A 15,014-nucleotide genomic window follows, 5' to 3' on the forward strand; every position below is an offset into this window, starting at 1 on the left:
AGAGTCTTATGCATTTCCTGTTAATCTCAGACCAACTTTCTTGAACTACAAGAAACACTGGAATCACACAGAAATGTACTATGACCTGATACAAAGAACAGAAATTAAATTTCTACTTTTAAATTGTTCAGACGTTGGTGAAACTCCTCTCCACCACAGACCGCGGCGTTTTACAGGGAGCTCTGCTTGCACTCACCGCTTTGGCTGAGAGGTATGGAACACCTCTACAAAGATAAATATTTAGGCTTTTTCTCATTTATTTTGGTTATTTTTAACATTTCCATATGCAAATATATAAAAAAGACAAACAAAGAAAAATAAAAAAACAAAGAAACAATGCTGAAAAACTAAACAAAAGAAATGTTATTCTAACTTGTACTGGATATCTGTTGTGCTTTGATAAACAATATTTAAATTCTTGTCAATGGAAAAAACACAAAGTGTAGACGCAAAACATTAGTTTATTATAGCTAGGCTGGTCACAATGACAAATTGTCCCAAACTTTATTGTGATGAACGATAATATTGTTGTTTTAAGATATTATAAAGATAATGGCATAATACGCAAGGCCACATTCTCAAAGATCAATAAACTTGAGATTCTAATGAACATTTAATACGGGACCTGGAAGACATTTTCCAAAATAAAGAAACATAACAATAAAAACAACAAATAAAATGAATAATGAAGTCTCTGTAAACAAAATGATCCTTCATAAAAGGGGATAGTTGAGACCAAAGCAACAGACTGAAGACTTTTGTCGTCCATATTTTGGTAGAAAGAGAAAAATGATAAATCATGGAAATATAAATGATTGAGTTATAGTTTTAATGTTCATGTGATTTATTGCAACAGGCCTAATTATACCTTCACCTTTTTATTCATAGAAGATCAAAAGATCAAAATCAGAAGAGCAGAATCATTTATGCATATTTTTCTAAAACATCAAAGGAATTCCAGCTGAGTCTCAAAAAAGAAAATAAACAATCATAATCAAACCTTTTTGCATTTGTTTAGCAAGTAAATGTTTTAATTTAAAGAGTCCCAAACAGTTTTAATTTTTCACAACAGTGGCTCAAATTGAAACAAATATTTCATGCATAAATATTCTAATCTCTTGTTTTTCTGCAGCTCTGAATGTAGATCAGAAATCGGAGAACTGCAAATTGTGGATAGCCTTCTTGTAATACTGCAGGAATATGACCTGCTCTCAAAGAGGTTGGAAATTTAAGTAATTTCTCAGTTGATGCACTTCCTATGTGGTAAAACATTTCAAAATAAAAGCTCTAACAGCCTCATGATCCAGATGAAGCCTTGTGTTTCCTGCAGAATGAGTGCTGAGCTGCTGAGGCTCCTGTCTTCAGTGCAACATGTGAGGGTCCAGCTGAAGGAGCTGGAGGGAGTACCGGTGCTGCTGAGCCTCCTGCACAGCAGGAACCTGAAGCTCCTGTGGAGCGTCACCTGGGTCCTGGTCCAGCTGTGTGAGGATGCAGAGTCCAGGGCTGAGATCCGGAGCTGGGGGGGCGTGCAGCAGCTCCTCCGTCTGCTCAACGTGTAAGTCTTACAAGTTTGTCAGCTGGATTTTACTGTGATCTTTCATGCTTAAGTTTGGACAACTGCAGCGAAAGGTTATTGTTGGAAGCACAGAACTTTTTGTTTACATTTTGGGTTGCAGCAGAAAAACTGCTGTAAGGAATATCAACACGTATTGTGCTTAACTCTATGTTGTTTTTATTTCATGAAGCACAGTACAGTCAAAATGATTAAATCTAGAAGAATTAAACAAATTCCAAACAGATCCAAACACCCCTGCTGGATGGTAGATTGTCATGAAAGTTAAAATGATATGCAATAATATTGTGCTGTTTTAAGATAATTTTCAAGTAATTTAATGCTAATGGCATAATCATACAAGAACACATTCTCAAAGACCAATAAACTATAGATTCTAATGATCATTAACAACTGGAAGACATTTTAAATATCCAAAAAACTACTGTGAGTAGTATCTGAGAAAATGTCAAGAAGTAGTATGCTTATTCTGATGGTTTTCTTTCATAAAGAAAAACAGCATAGTGTCTGTATTAAATCTAGAAGAATTAAACACAAACACCCTGTGTGGGTCTTACTTCTGACAAGAAAACAATACTTCTTAACTTTGTGTAAATATTCTGTTGTTGTTTCACATGCACATGCACATCTTTTACACATTTTTTGTCACTTTAAATCCAATTAAGCTGCTGCTGGCCACAACCCCTAACTCAACGTTAACCCTCACATGTGAAAATGGCTGCCAACAGATGTGCAGTTATACAACCGTACATCTTTGAAAAGCAGGAGTAGAGCCTCCTGCACAACCAACCAGAACACAGCAAGTTATTGTCTTTTCTCGCAGCCATTTTACACACAGCTGTAAAACCAGCTGACCAAATGTGCTGGAGCTCAGCATGGGTTGCTAGGTGACGGGCTGGGTTTCACTGGGGTTACTTGGGAAAGGCTCAGTGCCCTTGGAAAGTGACTTAACAGGAGGTTTTTGAAGCGGCTCATTGTCCAGACACCAAAAACATTAACTTATTCCCAAAAAATGACTGTGTGTTTTTGCTAAGTGCTTGGGTTGTTTACAGAAGCAGTAGAGGCCCAAATGGAAGCCCAAAAATGTGCAAAATGTGAATTTTGGATAATAGGTCCTCTTTAATAACTGCACACCATTTCCTTGTGTCCTAAATTTATCCTTACTGGTTTGCACCTTATTCTTGTTTTTTTTTTTTTTAATTTGTGTGAGTTTTCATGCCCCCTCTTACCTTAACTTGCTGCTGTGAGGTCTGAATTTCCCCACTGTGGGTCAATGAAGGACATTTATGATCTATTTTCTATTCTGTTTTATCCTGGAATGTCTGTTGCTTAAAGTGTGGTTTGGTCTAACCAGCCCTCAGTATTCCAATGAAAGTCCCAGAAGTATTTAGCAAACTCCACATGTTTATGGCTGTGGTAGAACAATGTAAAAAGCATTTTAGTGCCGTCACGGCCACGACCAGATAGCGTGTACATGCCATGGATGCCATGAAATGGCTTTTATGGAGATTCAGTGATCTCACTCTTTGCTGCTGTTTTATGGCAGTGAGCTCATGAGTTTATCAATACTTCAACTTTACCAACCTTCTCACTGTACAAGGACAACACAAGCCTCATTTTTCACAGTATCTTAAATGTAATTATTACCCTGACTGTAGATATGGTCAAGTTTAAAAGGGAAATATTAGACAAAATTCACATTTTGCATGTTTTTGTACTTCCATTTGGGCTTTTACAGCTTCCAAAAACAGCCCAAGTGCTAAAAAGAAAACACCCAGCCATTTTTTGGCTCTAAGTTAAAGCTTTTCTTGTCTGTGGAGAATAAGCCATTTCAAAAAATCTTTACCATTACCTAGCAACCCAAGTAAAGTTCCAGCACGTTTGGTCAGCTGGTTTTACCGCTGCATGTGTTGTACAATGGCTTCTGGAAAAGACAAGTGTGTTGTTGTTAACTTTCCATCCAGGAACCACTTTCTGCATTCTTGTTGGTTGTGCAGGGGGCTCCACTTCTATTTTTCAAAGATGTACGGTTGTACAGTTGCACATCTGTTTGCAGCCATTTTCACATGCGAGTGTTAACGTTAAGCTGGGAGACGTGGCCAGCAGCTTCTTTGGATTTAAAGAGACAGGAGGCCCTAACACAGCTTATAATGGAAGGATCTCAAAATAGGCAGAACTGAGCAGAACTGAAATCTTATTATATAAAAATTATTTTGTGCAAATCAAAGTTTGTAAAAATTGTAGACCTATCCTAACCTGTTCAAGGAACAACAATAGGTGTTGTGTTTTGAGTTGTTTTCAATATTTGGTTATTTGTGTTCCTTTGTCTCTTTGTTTGATTTCGTCAGACTTAATGATTCACATGTATTATATTTATTTCTTGTGTCTAGTTATTGATTGTTACTCTAGTTTAATTATGTTATTCTTTAGTTTTAGATTAATTTCCTAGACCTTGTGTCCTCTCCCTCGCCCCCTGTGTCATGTTCTCTCTCTCCCCTCACACCTGTAATCTGTTGGCTCATCAGCTCAGGTTTTTTGTTCCAGCATTCATCTTCACAGTATCACTAGTCCCTCTGGTTATTTTCCCCTAATTCTTCCCTGTGGCATTTTTCTTGACTTCGTGGTTTTTGTTCTGCTCTGGCTCCCTGTGCTCCTTTCTAAGTTTTTTTTTTTTTTCATTAAATCTTGCTCCCAGCTCATGTCTGCATTTTATTCCTTCCTCAAACTCACACATTATGACAACAGGTCACTTTCCCAACCTGTAAAGATCAACAAATATCTTTTACTTAAGACATGTTAAAATTGTTTTAGCTTTTTAGTCTAATTAATGAAATTAGAGGTGATATTTTCTAGAATATTTAGTCCAAGATTATGCTGCTGCAATAAAAGCTGATTTCCTTCAAAGACTTGTTAAATAATTGATAAAGTGATACACAAAAACTAGAAAGATCACCAATAATACCAAACGTAAAACACTGCAATATATTGTACTACAACTTAAAATGGCTGCTAGAATTGGAAAACACGTTACTGATTGTCTATTTGTTAAAGCTGACGTCTAACATAGTGTAATTAAGTTTGTTTGTTTTTGTCTCGGTGGTAAGATAAATCTCTTAATGACAGGCAGCACGCCTCTGACCGCTCCAGCATTGAGATGCTTCCCAGCAGCGCCACCGAGGAGTTTGGACCGCAGGAGGAGCTGCAGAACGCTGCGGCTCTGCAGTCCGGTCAGCGTCCACACTGCGCAGAAAATACACGAGGCTGTTGTGTTAAAATTCACCAAGGACAGCAGTGGGCAGAAAATAATGTGAAAATCAAGTAAAATGTCAACTGTTGCTCACTGTAAGGATAATCCTCCCTGATAGAGAAGTCTTATCAGGGGCTGAGAATGTAAACAGATATTTCCTGAGACGTTTAGACTGGATCAACAGTTTTACATTTTCTGTCCCAGAATTTCTGTTGAATGTCTAAAAACGTGATTTGTGTTCAAAGATGCTCACAGTATGCCCTGTGACTGTAATGAAGAGTTGTAAATGTGGCTGTCTGACTTTTATTGAACAGTCTGGGTTTGTTTTTGCCTCTTGTCTCAGCGTGCTGTACAGCCCTGACTGAGCTGAGTCTGGACGACACGTCTGCTCACCACATCGTACAAGTAAACAGCTCTTACTTTAAAAGCACAAAATATTCATTTAAGCTTTGCTTCAATCAACAAACTGCACTTTTCTCTTATTAGGAAAATGGTATCTACATAATTGCAAATCTAATTTTGTTAAAAAGCTCTGGACCGAAGGTCACGTCTTTACAGGTACAAGATTCATGTCAAAGTTAGGATTATTGCAGCTGCAGGTTTGCTGTGGTTCAGTAAATGAAATGTTAATATTTTGTTTTGGCAGTGCTACGCTTTCCGAGCGCTGCGATTTCTCTTCAGCGCTGAAAGAAACAGGTTTATTTTTAAAAGGTAATGCCTCTGTGACCTTCATGGTCAAGTTTTGTTTTCAGGCTTTCGTTTTGCATTTTGGTTTCTTTGTTTCAAATGTTATTTTCTGTTTCTGGTGAACTTTACTTTTGGGTTTAAAACACAAAACTTTAATTCCTGGTGATTTTTTTTTTTTGCTTCAATCAGAGCAGATGTTTTATTAGCATGTGCCAAATTTTTTGATTACTAATCCAGTTTTATTTTTATACAATGCAAGTTTGAATTTATTTCTTTGTATATTTGCTGTTTCTCTTCACTTATCGGCCTTTTAAGCCTCTACATGGGAAAAACCTTATTAAAATCTTCAAATCTTTTCTTTAATTTGATATTTACCAGAGATGGATGACCCCAGCTGTAACCTTTCATCCCTCTCAGTCTCTTTCCCACAGACCTCTTTGAGTCGTTTATTGATGTTGGACATTATGTCAGAGACCTCACAGCTTATGAGGAGCTACAAACCAAAGTGTCTCTCTACACTGTAAGAGCAAAGAAAAGTTTGTTTGTTTGTTGGACTGGAATGGGATCTTAAAATATAACTCTTCTCATTTGTTTTTCAAACCTGGTAAAATAATAAATGTATTTTTATTTTAATGCAGGAAGAGGAACTGAGTTGTCTGAGAGAGAATATCGAGTCCCTGAACCAGAACCGACCGCCGCTCAGAGTAATCGGTAGCTACTCTATATTGGACCACCTGGGCTCCGGGGCGTTTGGAAGTGTCTTTAAAGTAAAACAAACATGCAGAAAACTAACATAATGTTCTGTTTATGTTAGATTTCAGCTCATTCGCTCTTACTGACAGGTCCAGAAGCAGACCGGTCAGAACTTCCTGGCTCTGAAGGAGGTGAACCTGCACAACCCGGTGTTTGGCAAAGACAAGAAGTCCAGAGACAGCAATGTGGAAAAGATCATCTCTGAGCTTACAATCATCAGAGAACAGGCACAGCTCGCATCCTGCTCAACATTCCTACATGTATTTATTCAATATGTGTAGATAACAATTTATTTCTTCCCTTTCTCCAGATGACACACCCAAACATAGTTAAATATTACAAAACATTTTTGGAAGGTGATTACAGTGCCTGTCATTCCCACACATTGGGGACTGTTTTCATCCAAACCGTTAAAAAACGCCAGACGTGCTTTCTGATTACAGACGACAAGCTTTACATCGTAATGGAGCTGATCGAAGGCGTGCCACTGGCTGAACATTTCAACTCTCTGAGGGACAAGCAACAAAAATTCACTGAAGACAGAATCTGGAACATTTTCATCCAGGTAAAACTTTTCAGTTTAGCTTTTTATAATCAGAGACACATCCATGAAGATGAAGGTAGAGGAAGGTAGAAGAAAACTCAGTTCAAGGAGACCAGCAGGGAAGAAATGATCTTAATAGAAAAAAGCAAAATGAGCCGTGGGAATGAGAGGATAAATTATGGATTAGGAAAGAAAATTAAAATAATAAAACTACAGAATTATCCTAATCTCAGATTACATTTTTTAATCTTCTCTCAGATGTGCTTGGCCTTGAGGTACCTGCACCAGGAGAAGAGGATAGTTCACCGTGACCTTTCACCCAGTAACATCATGCTGGGGGAGAACAACAAAGTCACCATCAGTGAGTCTGAGCAGGCGCCGCTTCCTCCTTCCTGTCCTCTCTTGTTCGGAGGGTTAAACCTTTATATGTCCTTCTGCTTGAAGCTGACTTTGGGCTCGCCAAGCAGAAACAGGAGAACAGTGAGCTGACATCAGTGGTCGGCACCATCCTTTACTCATGGTGAGAAACTTTAACCAGAAGATTCAGCAGAACTTCAGTCAGAATGGAGCTGCTGCTGCTGCGGATGATGGTAGATTATGGAGATTAAATGTAGTAATTTTACTGTCTAAACCTGTTAAATATTAGCAGTTTAATCTGGAGTATTGCCCCTCCTTCTTAAACGAAATTGGTGTCAAACGTTTGTGTTTGTACCGCCGTCATTTTGAAGATATTTATAAATGTTTCCAGAAACCATCAAAGGTCAACCAGCCAGTCCACATTTACAAAATGTTGTCAATCGACTATGGGCGGTGAAAATTTAAATTTATGCCGTTATAATTTTTGAGATTTAAAAGAAAGTTTCTAAAGGACACCAGAGAACAGAATTGATATAAATTACTTGCATTATGTTGGTGCCAGTGGAGCTCTGCCCGTTACATAAGAACACAGGCATAGCTCCAGCACATTTGATCAGATGGTTTTACTGCTGTATGCGCTGTACAATGGCTGCTGGAAAAGATAAGTGATTTGTTGTTAATTTACAACCCAGAAACCACCCTGCTGTATTCTTTTTGGTTGTGCAGGAGGCTCTACTTCTGTTTTTCAAAAATGTACTTTTGTGTAATTGTGCATCTGCTTGCAGTCATTTTCACGTCTGAGTGTAAACGTTGAGTTTGGGGGCGTGGCCAGCAGGGGCTCTTTGGATTTAAAGTGATAAGACTTATTAAAACAGCTCATTCTGAAAGGAGATTATAACGGGAAGAACTGAGCAGATTAAAATCTTGTTATCTGAAAATGATTTTGTGTGTAAAAATGTAATGAACATGTTTTGTACCTAAAGTCACTTGTTAGAAGAAGTACAACACGTCACCTTTAACTGTGAGAATAGTACACTGTCTTTTAGTAAACTCTGTCTGGAAACCAGAGGAGCCTCTAGTGATTTAAAATGATATTTTTAGCTAGGAAGTATCTTTTCTGAGTTTGTGTTTGTGTGTTGTTGACAGTCCAGAGGTGGTGCAGAACAAGCCGTATGGGGATAAAGCCGACATCTGGGCTTTGGGCTGCATCTTGTACCAGATGGCAGCTTTACAACCACCGTTCTACAGCAGCAACATGCTGTCACTGGCCAGCATGGTAGCAAACAAACCAAATCAATCTACCTCATATTTACACCCTCAGACTTACGTTTTGCTCTTGTTCTGAACTGACAGATCGTTGAGGGAGTCTATGAGCCGGTTGAAGAGGGAGCGTTTTCAGACAGACTCACAGATATGATCCGATGGTGAGACTTCAGCGCAGATGTCGACAAGTTGCTGCTAATTTGGATTAGCATTTCAGTAATGCTATCTGCTAATCCGTCAGGTGTTTGAGTTCGGACCCGGAGCAGCGGCCGGACATCGCAGCCGTCAGCTCCAGGATCTCTGACCTCATGATGAGGCTGATGGACGGACTCTACATCTCCCAGAATGCACTGCAGCGCAGGGCTGATAAAGACAGGAAACGAACACAGAAGTATTTTTTGGAAAGGCAACAGAGCAGGAATAACTTCTGCCACTCAGACATGGTAAACCTGGACTCTAGGGTTTTAAACACGTTGCTTTGTGTAGCGCTCCAGTGTTTATGTAAGTTTTTAATGCAGGAAAGGCGGCTGACTGAGACGGAATGTTTGGCTCGGAGCTCCTCTGCAGTCTGCAGCTCTGGTGACGCCATGCAGGCAAACTGTCAAGGTGAAGCACGGACACAGATTTGATGTAACTGAGAAATCTGGGAGCAGTGATGACCTCTGACCTGAGCCGTCACAGCCACATAAAGACAGTTACAAAGTCGGCCTTCTGTCACCTCAAGAGAATTTCCAGGATTAGACGACTAATGTCTCAGTGAGATCTGGAGCACATGCGTCAAACTGAGGCCCGAGGGCCAAATGTGGCCCACCGCAGCTTTTTATGTGGCCCTCTAGATTACATCAAGTCTCTCCAGTTTTTCACAAAATTCACACAAAATCAGCTGATCCCCACTTTTTTTTCAGATTTTTTACTGAACATTTTTCTAAAAATTGGCCATAAAAATGATTTCTGCCTCAGCCTTACTTCATGTCAAGTTATAGCCATTGATTGATTCGGCAGATAATAAAAAGTCACATTTAACATCATACATTTGCACAAATATCACAAAAATTCCTTACAAATATTTCTAAATTAGTTCCACAAAATCTGTTATTTTGATTGCAAAAAACACAAAAACAATCACGAAACCCTTCTAACCCTTTGTTGCTGAAATGTGCGACACAAATAAACCTGATTTATAACTGTTTCTAAAAATATTCTACAAAAATCGAACTATTTTGTTCATCTCAATGAAATATTCTTTATTATTTAACAGATCAAATGAAAAAGGCACAAAAACTTATTTTTAAAAAATATACAAATGTTGTGACCCATGTTCTTTCAACTTAACGATTTAAGTTTGGACACCACCGATGTGGGGTGAAGGAGGCAGTAGAGTCTTTATTTTTGAGTTAACATTTGGCTCTTTGGTTCAGTTTATATGGATTTTATTTAACAACCCTTGTTTTATTTCCAGCTCCAGACTTGGAGCCCGTGGTTTGTGACTCACCGGATCAGATTGTAGCCTGGTAGGTGAAAACAGACGCATATTTTATAACATTTGCATTAATTTACATTCCCATCTCGGCCTCCTCTGGTTAGAGAGGAACTGGTGTCGACGTTATTCTGCTGAACTGCTTCTCTCACTTCCTCTTTTTCTCAGTGGGGATTTTGCTGCTTCCAAGATAAAATCAAGACCAGGTACCATTTCAGCATCTGCTTTTAAATAACGTCATGACACAAACTAGAGAAGCCATCGTCAGTGCACACATTTTACTCTGATATAAAATGTGAATTTTCTCAGCCAGGATGAAATGTTTTCTTCTGGTTTTAGGGTCTCTAGGGATCTGCGTCTCTCAGAGGAAACTGCGACAGATCGACGATCCCATCCAACGGCTGCTGGTTCAGCTGCACAAAATCATCTTCATCACTCAAGTACAGACATTTTATAAGTTAAAATAATTTTTTTTTTAAATACATTTTTATTTAAAATTTTTTTTATTTTGAATTTTTTTTATTTATTTATTAAAATAAATATAATTTATTTTTAAAATGTTTTTTACTTTTTTTTTTTTTTTTACAATTTTTTAGCATTTTTAAATTAATTTTTACCTTTACATTTTTTAAAGTTTTTTTATTTTATTTTTTTTACATTTTTACATTTAAAAAATAAAATAAAAAAGTTTAATTAATAATCTATTTTATTTTTTTTATTTCAAACATGTAAACATTTTTAAAATAAAAAATCAAGAGTCATATCTATACATTTGCTTTCTTTAAATCCATGTCGGTCCTGATATTGCTCAGTTTCAACATTTTTCCGGATGTGATTAATTCCCAGCTTCCTCCCGCTCCGAACTACAACATGAAACGGCGACTCGTTGAACGATTCAAAAAGTCTCTCTTCCACCTCGGCAGCGACCCTTACAACCTGAAGGTGGAGCTCAGAAAGGTCAGAAAGCTTTCGTTTCCACCGAGCAGCGCTCACAAACAAAACAAGTTTGACTGAGCAGCTGCTAATAACACACCAACCTTATGAGAAGGATGAAGACGCGCTTCGTAACCCGCTTGAATATTAATTTATATATTTGGAACTGGACCTGTTTTTCTTTGGATGTTGTTGTTAAATTGAGGGAAATTTTGTTAATTTAGGGTGCGTTCACACTGCAGCCTGAAGTGACCCAATTCCGATTTTTTTTGACGTAATGCGACCTGTATCCGATCTTTTCATGACAGTGTGAACAGCACAGGTCGGATTCTTTTACGAATGGGACCCATATCCGATACGTATCCGATTCAAATGCGACCATAAAGTTCAGGTCGCATTCATCCGAACTGAACGTCACTGATTCTCAACAAATCTCACTATTCTGCGTCCTGATATGCGCAAGCGGGAAGAAAAACAACAACCATAATGGACTATAATGAGGATTAAGTTGTTAATATGCTGCTCCGGTTGGACAACAACTTCAAATATGTAAACTAAGCTCCACCGTTAGCCTCCATGTTTACTTCCGCAAACACTGAGCACTTCTTCTTTTTATGGCGGTTGGCAGAACACTGAGAACGCTGACGCTATTGCGCCCTCTAGTGCGCATGCGGGACACTTTCAGGTCATTTGCCCGTTTACACTGCAGAACACATAAAGGTCGCATTTACTGGCAGTGTGAACGACCCCAGCAAAAAAATCAGAATTCCCAAAAAATCGGAATTGAGTCACTTCAGGCTGCAGTGTGAACGCACCGTTTGTTTTCAGAGCTGTCAGATGTTTGGGAGGCATTTCAAAACATAACATGATACATTTTAGTTCTACATTAGAACGTAGAATAACATTACAAGATATTATTAATAACAGTCATAATGACTTGTATTATCTAATAATGAATTGAAACTGCGGACTATATGAGGATTAAGTTGTTAATATGCTGCTCCGGTTAGACAACAACTTCAAATATGTAAGCTAAGCTCCAGTAAAACAATGCTGGAGTTTTACTGGATGTGTGTTTTGCCCCAGCTGGTCCAGGCTTCCTCAGAACTGGTGGAGACGAGCTCGACCAGTTTGGACTGGCAGCATGTGGTGCAGCTCCTCCGAGGGGAACGCCTCACTGCAGACACGTCAGGTAGATTTATCCCCCTGCAGGAAAACAGAGTCGCTCCTGCAGGAATCCAAAACAAACACCGACACGATCCGTTTCCGTCTCAGCCAGATTTGATCTCTTTATGTTTTCAAAACAGACTTTTAAAAAAAATTGTTCTGAAGTTTATTAAAAAGTTAATTTCCTTGTCTATTGTGGCAGGTGATGAGAACCTCAGGGACGGAGTTACATATCAGCAGATGCAGGTCAGTTTCTCCAGAGAGAAGGTGAAGTTTGTTTATTTTTTAGTTTCAATTTGACTTTTTGATTCTTTTTTCAAAAACTTGACGGTTTTGCTGACTCTGGTTACTGAATAGCTTAGAAAAATTAACAATACATTACAGAACAAAAACCAAACGTGGAGAAGCAGCTTTCAGCTTCTATACGCCACAAATCTGGAACAAACTTCCAGAAAACTGCAAAACAGCCGAAACACTGACTTCCTTTAAATCTACACTGAAAGCCCAGCTGTTGTTTTGAACCATAATAAATCAAATATTGATCAACATATTTGGAGATTTTGATGATGACACTCAACAAATGTGATGTTTGTTACTGGTTTTCTCAGGTTGGTGCCTGTATGTTGTTCTTATAAATTCTTATTTCCGTGTTTTCATGATGTAAAGCTCTTTGAACTACAAATAAACTCGATTGATATAACTATATATGCCAGGTAAAAGTCTACATAGTCTCTTGTCCTAAACTTAAAGACTAAGTTGTAAGTTGACTCCAACTTTCCTTTACTCAGAGTTATAAAAGTCAGACTGAATTTCTATTTCCACCTAGTAAATGCAGCATTATAAAGTTTATTTTAGCTTTAGTTGTGCAGTCAGATGCAGTGAAAGGATCTTCTGCTCTTCCTCTTCAGGAAATCATTGAGGAGCTTTTAGAGGAGAACAGATACTACCAAGCAACAAGCAACAGGTGAAAATGTTAAAATCCTTACAAATACACGACAAAACAAACATAAAAAATCTATTATTGTCCAACAACCATCCTGATGTGTTTTATTTAAATCATATCCATCCATTTTTCTTTATCTTGAACATGTTGTGTGTTTCTTCTGTGTTTTTGGACGAAAGGCAAGATTACTTGGAATCAATTAAATTAAATTTAAAGGGGCTCTTTTGTGCAGAACTAAGATGTTTTTCATTTTTGTTTGTCCGTTTGGGTTTCTACTGCTTCTAAAAACAACCTAAAAAGAATCCACTTAGCCTAAGTTAATGCTCTTTGAAGTCGATTTTAGAAACCTCCCAGTTGTTAAGTCACATTCCACAGGGACTGAGCCGTTACCTAGCAACTCCATCAAAGCCCAGGCCGTTACCTAGCAACCGAGGCGGAACACCAACACGTTTGGTTTCACCGTTGTACGCTGCTAGAAAGGACAAGTGTTTTGGTTGACTTACTATTCAGAAACCACTTACTGCATTCTTGTTGGTTGTGCAGGAGGCTCCACTTCTGCTTTTCACAAATGCACGGTGGTATAATTGCGCAATCCGTTTGCAGCCATTTTTACGTGCAAGTGAAAAAAAAAAATCAATGTTTCACTTCTAACAAGACATTTAACCCATATTATGAGTAAAGTAATCTGCCAGTGGAACTAGAACTTTTTCATCAATATGGAGGAATTTCTGGCTGAAAGCAGTAAAACAAAACCTCCTGCATTTTGCTGAAAAGTTACTTTATTTAAGGTGTAATCAGATACTAAAAATTTGATCAAAATTACTTGGTAAAATTTGTATTTTTTGTTGCTTGTTTGCTGTTCTCAACAGAATAATTGACTGTGTTGCGTTTCTAATCGTGTGAAGCACTTTGACCTACCTTGTGGCTGAAAACTGCTCTGTAAATAAACTTGACTTGTCCTCCTTTAATTTGGTCCGTTTGAATCTTAGGGCCAAAGAAAAGAACCGGCAGCCATCTGCTTCCACCTGGCCAGGGGTCTGACCACTGATGACATCAGCAGCAGCAGGACTTGTAAACACACACATGAGCAAAGACGAAAACAACATGCTGACATTGAGGAGGAGGAGAAGAAGAATGGCGCGCATTAATGACAGCAGGGATTTTTAACTACGTTTGAGTCTCTGAGGATCCAGCGGTTTTATGAATTTGGATGGAAACTCAAATGTGACTTAAAAATGTAACGTGCAAAGAAAAATTACTGGGGCATTTCTAAAAGATATTTATGTTTAAAATTATTTGCACTTTCATCACATCTACAGAGTAAAGAAGCTAAATTAAATTAACTTATTTTAATATGCAGAGCTTTGACACAGTTTTCCACTCTTGGACTTTTCCACATTTTGTCAACTTCAACCATAAATTTAAACATATTTAACTTGAATTTTATGTGATTCACCGAAACGGATCAAAAATCTTACTTCAGGATTTCCATCCACTTTGTCATTGACTCCGATTCCTGCTACAGAAAAGCAACACCACAGCATGACGCTGCCACCACCTCTTTGCTGTGATCAGAGTATTTGTCGTTTGCAATTTTACTTCCACTTTCCAATAGTGATCTACTTTGTGTTAAAAGTAGATCATGAAATGGCATTAAAATAGTGTTTTGGTTTGTAATGTGAAGAACATCGAGCGGTGAGGAGATAAAACCTTTTATAATAAAACTCTGTGGTGGCGCAGCATTTAGAATCACCGCAGCGGAAACATTCATTTCGCCCCCACATGCTGTTTGTCTGTATAAATGTGGCTGTGAATGTAAAGATAACTTAACCCTTGATGAAACGTCTTTCTGTGTAAATGTTAAACCCGTTTCTGTTTGTTGCACTTTAAACTCAGCAGCAGATTTAACCGTTTTAGCTCATCGCTGCATGTGACAGCAAGCGCTTTTTACCTTCAACCCACAGTTTCCTCCTCGTGTATCTGTCGAAGGGCTGATGAGAGCTTTCACTTTGAGCACATCTCACTGTCTGGCTGCAGGTAAACGTAAAAACCAGATCACAGGGAGGGGGG

General features: G+C 38.3%; 1 protein-coding gene across 2 annotated transcripts in view; it reads left to right on the plus strand.

Annotated features, from left to right (window-relative positions):
- The window catches only part of nek10 (NIMA-related kinase 10), a 17,962-nt gene extending 3,248 nt beyond the window's left edge, over window positions 1-14,714 (plus strand). For both annotated transcript variants that reach the window (XM_008430984.1, XM_008430983.1), the window contains exons 10-35: window positions 132-211; window positions 1,133-1,219; window positions 1,331-1,555; window positions 4,697-4,800; window positions 5,164-5,225; window positions 5,307-5,378; window positions 5,467-5,531; window positions 5,925-6,027; window positions 6,146-6,274; window positions 6,350-6,487; window positions 6,571-6,616; window positions 6,704-6,825; window positions 7,063-7,165; window positions 7,249-7,324; window positions 8,308-8,437; window positions 8,515-8,585; window positions 8,666-8,867; window positions 8,943-9,030; window positions 9,884-9,935; window positions 10,070-10,107; window positions 10,241-10,341; window positions 10,748-10,858; window positions 11,921-12,026; window positions 12,204-12,247; window positions 12,910-12,965; window positions 13,934-14,714. In XM_008430984.1, coding sequence (XP_008429206.1) covers window positions 132-211; window positions 1,133-1,219; window positions 1,331-1,555; window positions 4,697-4,800; window positions 5,164-5,225; window positions 5,307-5,378; window positions 5,467-5,531; window positions 5,925-6,027; window positions 6,146-6,274; window positions 6,350-6,487; window positions 6,571-6,616; window positions 6,704-6,825; window positions 7,063-7,165; window positions 7,249-7,324; window positions 8,308-8,437; window positions 8,515-8,585; window positions 8,666-8,867; window positions 8,943-9,030; window positions 9,884-9,935; window positions 10,070-10,107; window positions 10,241-10,341; window positions 10,748-10,858; window positions 11,921-12,026; window positions 12,204-12,247; window positions 12,910-12,965; window positions 13,934-13,985 — 2,463 coding nt within the window. In that variant the 3' untranslated portion in view covers window positions 13,986-14,714. The remainder of the gene's footprint in view (window positions 1-131; window positions 212-1,132; window positions 1,220-1,330; window positions 1,556-4,696; window positions 4,801-5,163; window positions 5,226-5,306; window positions 5,379-5,466; window positions 5,532-5,924; window positions 6,028-6,145; window positions 6,275-6,349; window positions 6,488-6,570; window positions 6,617-6,703; window positions 6,826-7,062; window positions 7,166-7,248; window positions 7,325-8,307; window positions 8,438-8,514; window positions 8,586-8,665; window positions 8,868-8,942; window positions 9,031-9,883; window positions 9,936-10,069; window positions 10,108-10,240; window positions 10,342-10,747; window positions 10,859-11,920; window positions 12,027-12,203; window positions 12,248-12,909; window positions 12,966-13,933) is intronic.
- Window positions 14,715-15,014: the final 300 nt, after the last annotated feature.

This window comes from Poecilia reticulata, linkage group LG16 (assembly GCF_000633615.1).
Source record: "Poecilia reticulata strain Guanapo linkage group LG16, Guppy_female_1.0+MT, whole genome shotgun sequence".
In the NCBI taxonomy this organism is placed as follows: domain Eukaryota; kingdom Metazoa; phylum Chordata; class Actinopteri; order Cyprinodontiformes; family Poeciliidae; genus Poecilia; species Poecilia reticulata.